Source organism: Cnephaeus nilssonii (genome assembly GCF_951640355.1).
Source record: "Cnephaeus nilssonii genome assembly, chromosome: 17".
Taxonomy (NCBI): domain Eukaryota; kingdom Metazoa; phylum Chordata; class Mammalia; order Chiroptera; family Vespertilionidae; genus Cnephaeus; species Cnephaeus nilssonii.
The window spans coordinates 42999917-43005916 of NC_137088.1; the positions used below are offsets into that span (position 1 = coordinate 42999917).

Genomic DNA, 6000 nt, shown 5'->3' on the forward strand with positions numbered 1-6000 from the left:
AATCAGAGATTCCCATCGCTAACTTGATGAAATTTAGACGAGTGAATTTCCCTGAATTATCTAGGTCCTAAGAGACTTTGTTCAAACAATTTAAGAGTGGGGAGAAGGCTGGGGACTTGAAATAGCTTGCCCAGTTTAAGGCATCTTGGACTCTGTCTCTGCTCTGACCCGCCCTGCCTTTCCCTGCAGGAAAATGCGAGGGAATGTGGGGGTGCACCCAGCCTCCAGGCCAAGATGGTCCTTATCCTGTCCCCTCTGCTTCTGCTGCTCTTCTTAAGGTGACACTGACCGAGATGTTCTCCTGGCATGCTAAATAATGGATAAACTGTGAACCAAAATATGGTGCGAATAGGAGACATGAAATATAGTCCAACCATCAGCATCTCATGATTTTAAACTGTGCGTGATATAAACTCTTAAAGACATGTTGACAAAAACGTTATCTTTTTACTTTGCCAGTCATGTAAATGTGAGTTTGCTACATGATCACCACCCTTCATCAGAAACGGGGCTGCCAGTAGGCAGTGTCCCTTCTGCTTGAGACCCATTGAAACCAATTTAAAACTGTGTACTTTTTAAATAAAGTATATTAAAATCATAATCTCCTTGCTTGGGTTTTATCAGCACTCTATCACCAAGGACACAGACTGCAAAGTGCATGAAAAAGTTACCCATTCCAGACACCAGGAAAGGGTGGTTGTTGGCAGAGACTTTATGCTCTAAAGCAGATTCTAGGCAAATATTTAACCATTGTTTTGATGCTCCAATCTCGGTTATAAAAATATTTACAGAAGGAAATAAAAATATCATCTACATGGGAAAATTTATGACATAGAATCCTGAATTTTATTGAACTGAACTTCAATAGAAATCATAATATGGATGAGAACACATGCTCTCATAATATGCAAGTTTTGAACTATTTGGCATTGGGAATAAAGAAGTCATAAATCCTAGGAATTCATTGTGAGAAGGCTTGAAGAAGGAAAGGAACAATGACTACAAATGACTCCCAAGCTTATTGCTTGAGCATTTGGCTTCTGGCTTTTCCCATAAACAAGAGATGAAATTAGATCTCAAATATTACAAGATGTGAAACTACCCAGACCTGTAAGCATTCCTAAAACCCTGCATCCTGGACCAAAGAAAACAGATTCCATTGTATCACAGTTACCAAATAAAGTGAAATAATTTCCGTGCGGAGGTAGGATCGAGATGCCTTGCTTTGTAGGACAGACATCTAAAAGCCATGTGGAAAACACCCCTTAAACCCTTTTTTTAAAAAACACACTATGCCTTTGATATTTTAGAAAAATTGATGTGATCATACTACTTTATACTAAAATGATTCCAATATTTATAGGACTACAAATACTACATTGAGGTACTTCTTTAAATTAACAATATGACAATGCTATAACTTGCCAAGCTGCCAAAATTTAACAACAATGGGGTCCTGATATTGTGACCACTGTGGTCATTAATATTGTTCACTTCTGTGCACTAAATAAATGAATGAATTCTTGTTGCTCACACAAATTTTAAAATGCACAATATTTGCACTAACCAATTATAATGTAATGATTTTACAAAAATAACATTTCATGACCAATCATTCTCCATTAAAATTCCAAAGTACTGGCAACAATAAGTCAAGTATATTACATTATAATGCCCATAATTTCATGTTAATGATGTAAAATATGTGCAACATGAATATTTATAATTTCACTCCCTATCACATTCTAAAGAGTGGAATGGTATCATTTTGAGTACAATGTGACATAAAGACAGCATAGTTGAGTCACACTGTTGACCAGGACATTGTCAAGCATCACCATCATGTAAGTGACCCCCCTGCCCAGTACCTCAATATTTCCTCAATGACTTCAAACAACTGGCCACTCTATTGAATTGTGTCAAAAACAGAAACCTTGCTCTCTCTCTACCATACTCTTTTCTTCCGACTGACTCAGCTCTGAAGCTGCCCTCCTCCGAGTTTTCCCCTCAGCCCACTGTACAGGGAGTCTTATGAGCTGAATGAATATAAAAACATGACCCAACTATATGCTGTTTACAAGAGACCCACTTCAGAACAAAAGATACACACAGGATGAAAGAGAAGGGATGGAAAATAAATTGTCCATGCAAATGGAAAAGAAATAAAAGCTGGAGTAACAATACTCGTGTCTGACAAAATAGACTTTAAAATGAAGGCAATCACAAGAGAGAACAAAGGTCACTACATAATACTAAAGGGATCGATCCAACAAGAGGATATAACCCTGGTAAACATATATGCACCCAATATTGGAACACCTAAATATATACAAAAAACTTCTAGAGGACTCTAACAGAGAAATCGACAACAATACAGTCATAGTAGGGGAGACTTTAACACCTTGCTGACTTCTCTGGATCTTTCAAACAAAAACTTAACAAGGAAACAGAGACTTTTAAAGGACACACTAGATCAGATGGATTTAATTGACATTTATAGAATATTTCACCCCAAGGCAGCAGAATATACATTCTTGTCAAGTGCACATGGATCATTCACAAAGATAGACGACATGTTAGGACACAAAACAAGTCTCTACAACAGGGGTCCTCAAACTTTTTAAACAGGGGGCCAGTTCACTGTCCCTCAGACCGTTGGAGGGCCGGACTATAGTTTAAAAAAAACTATGAACAAATTCCTATGCACACTACACATATCTTATTTTGAAGTAAAAAAAACAAAACGGCAAAAACACCCGCATGTGGCCCGGGGGCCGTAGTTTGAGGACGCCTGCTCTACAAGTTCAAGAAGATCGAAATCCTATCAAGCATCATTTCAGATCACAGAAATCAACTACAGTAAAACCACCCCAAAATATTCAAACATATGGAGGCTAAATATCATGTTATTAAACAATGAATGGATTACCAACGAGATCAAGAAAGAAATCAAAAACTTTCTGGAAATTAATGAAAATGCACACACAATAACCCCAAATCTCTGGGACACAGCAAAAGCAGTCCCAAGAGGGAAGCTCATAGCACTACAGGTGTACCTCAAAAAACAAGAAAAATCAGCAATAAACTATTTAACCCTACAACTTAAAGAACTAGAAAGAGAACAAGAAAAGCCCGAAGTAGAAGGAAATAATAAAAACTAGAGCAGAAATGAAAACATAGAGACTAAAGAAATAACAAAAAAAAATCAATGAAACCAAGAGCTGGTTCTTTGAAAGGATAAACAAAATTGATAAACCATTAGTCAGACTCATCAAGAAGCAAAGAAAGAGGACCCAAATAAATAAAATCAGAAACGAAAGTGGATAAGTAACCACCAACACCACAGCAATACAAAGGATAGTAAGAAAATACTATGAACAGCTATATGCCAACAAGCTGGACAATGTAGATGAAATGGACAAATTCCTAGAGAAATGTTATCTCCCAAAACTGAATCAGGAGAAATCAGAAAACCTGAATAGGCCAATAACAAATGATGAAATAGAAGCAGTAATAAAAAAAAAACTCCCAGCAAACAAAAGCCCAGGTACTGATGGCTTCATAGGGGAGTTTTACCAAACATTCAAAAAAGAACTAACACCTATACTCCCCAAACTATTTCAGAAAAGGAACTAAGAGGAAGGAACACTTCCAAACTCTTTTTATGAGGCCAGCATTATCCTAATACCAAATCAGATAAAGACACTACAAAGAAAGATAATTACAGGCCAATATCTCTGATGAACATAGATGCTAAAATCCTCAACAAAATGTTAACAAATCACATCCAGCAATATATTAAAAAGATCATACACCATGACCAAGTGGGATTTATTCCAGGGATGCAAGGCTGGTACAATATTCACAAATCAATAAACATGATACATCACATAAACAAATTAAAAGACAAAAATCACATGATCATATCAATAGATACAGAAAAAACATCTGACAAAATCCCATGCCCATTTTTGATAAAAACTCTCAGCAAAGTGGGAATAGAGGGAGCATATCTCAACATGATAAAGGCCATATATGACAAACCTACAGCCAACATCATACTCAGTGGCAAAAACTAAAAGCATTTCCCCTAAGAACAGGAACAAGACAGGGAGGTCCATTTTCACCACTCTTATTCAACATAGTACTGGAAGTCCTAGCCACAGCAATCAGACAAGAAGAAATAAAATTGGAAAGGAGGAAGTAAAACTCTCATTATTCACAGATGATATATTATTGTACATAGAAAACCTAAAGACTCCACCAAAAAACTACCAGATTTAATAAATGAATTTAGAAATGTAGCAGGATACAAAATCAACACTCAAAAATTGATGGCTTTGTTATACACCAATAATGAATTCTCAGAAATAGACACTAAATGAACAATCCCATTTACCATTGCAATAACAACAAAAAAATAAGATACTTAGGAATAAACTTAACCAAGGAGGCAAAAGACCTGTACTCAGAAAACTACAGGACCTGGAAAAAAGTGATAGAAGAAGATATAGACAAGTGGAAGAATACACTGAGTGGCCAGATTATTATGATCTCTGAACGCATAATAATCTGGCCACTCAGAGTGTGTGTGTATGTGTGTGTGTGTGTGTGTGTGTGTGTGTGTGTGTATTAGAGGCCCTGTGCATGAATTCGTGCATGTGTGGGGCCCGGCCAGCCTGGCCAGGGGGAGGGGACATGGGCTGTTGGCCAGCCTGCCTGCTGGTTGAACTCCTGTTCGAGGGGACAATTTGCATATTAGCCTTTTATTATATAGGATATACACTGAGTGGCCAGATTATTATGCGTTCAGAGATCATAATAATCTGGCTACTCAGTGTATACTGTGTTCATAGCTTGGTAGAATCAAATCATTAAAATGTCCATACTACCCAAGGAAATCTACAGATTCAATGCAATCCCTATTAAAATACAAATGGCATATTTCACAGAGCTAGAACAAATACTCCAAAAATTTCTATGTAATAAAAAAAGATCCCGAATTGCTGCAGCAATTTTGAGAAGAAAAACAAAGTTGGAGGAATCACAATACCAGATTTCAAGTTATATTACAAAGCCACAGTAATCAAAACAGCCTGGTACTGGCACAAGAACAGGCATATAGATCAATGGAATAGAACAGAGAACCCAGAAATTGACTCAAGCCATTATGCTCAATTAATATTTGACAAAAGAGGCAAGAGCATACAATGGAGTCAAGAGAGTCTCTTCAATAAATGGTGTTGAAAAATTGGACAGATACTTGCAAAAAAAGGAAACTAGACCACCAACTTACACCATACACAAGAATAAACTCAAAATGGATAAAAGACTTAAATGTTAGTAGTGAACCCATAAAAATCCTAGAAGAAACCAAAGGCAGCAAAATCTAAGACATCTCTTAGAGCAATATGTTTACAGATACATCTCCTAAGGCAAAGGAAACTAAGGAGAAAATAAATGGGACTGCATCAAAATAAAAAGTTTCTGCACAGCAAAAGAAACCATCAACAAAACAAAAAGAGAGCCCACTGTATGGGAGAACATATCTGGCAATGATACATCTGATAAAAGGTTAATATCCAAAATATATAAGGAAGTCATACAACTTAACAAAAGGAAGACAATCCAATTAAAAAATGGGAAAAGAAACTAAATAGACACTTCTCCAAAGAGGACATACAGATGGCCAAGAGACATATGAAAAAATGCTCAAAGTCACTAATCATCCGAGAGATGCAAATCAAAACAATTAGGTACCATTTCACACCTGTCAGAATGGCTACAATCAATAAATCACCAAATGACAAGTGCTGGATGTGGAGAAAAGGGAACCCTAATACACTGCTGGTGGGAATGCAGACTGGTGCCACCACTATGGAAAACAGAATGGAGTTTCCTCAAAAAATTAAATATGAGTCTGCCATTTGACCCAGTGATCCCACTTCTAGGAATATATCCTAAGAAACCAGAAGCACCAATCAGAAAAAATATATGCAC

At 36.8% G+C, this 6000-nt stretch overlaps 1 protein-coding gene across 1 annotated transcript in view; it reads left to right on the plus strand.

Moving 5' to 3' along the window:
* The window catches only part of CACNA2D3 (calcium voltage-gated channel auxiliary subunit alpha2delta 3), a gene marked incomplete at both ends in the record, with an annotated part of 817125 nt that extends 816843 nt beyond the window's left edge, over positions 1-282 (plus strand). The window contains one exon of the mRNA XM_079795466.1: positions 190-282. Coding sequence (XP_079651592.1) covers positions 190-282 — 93 coding nt within the window. The remainder of the gene's footprint in view (positions 1-189) is intronic.
* Positions 283-6000: the final 5718 nt, after the last annotated feature.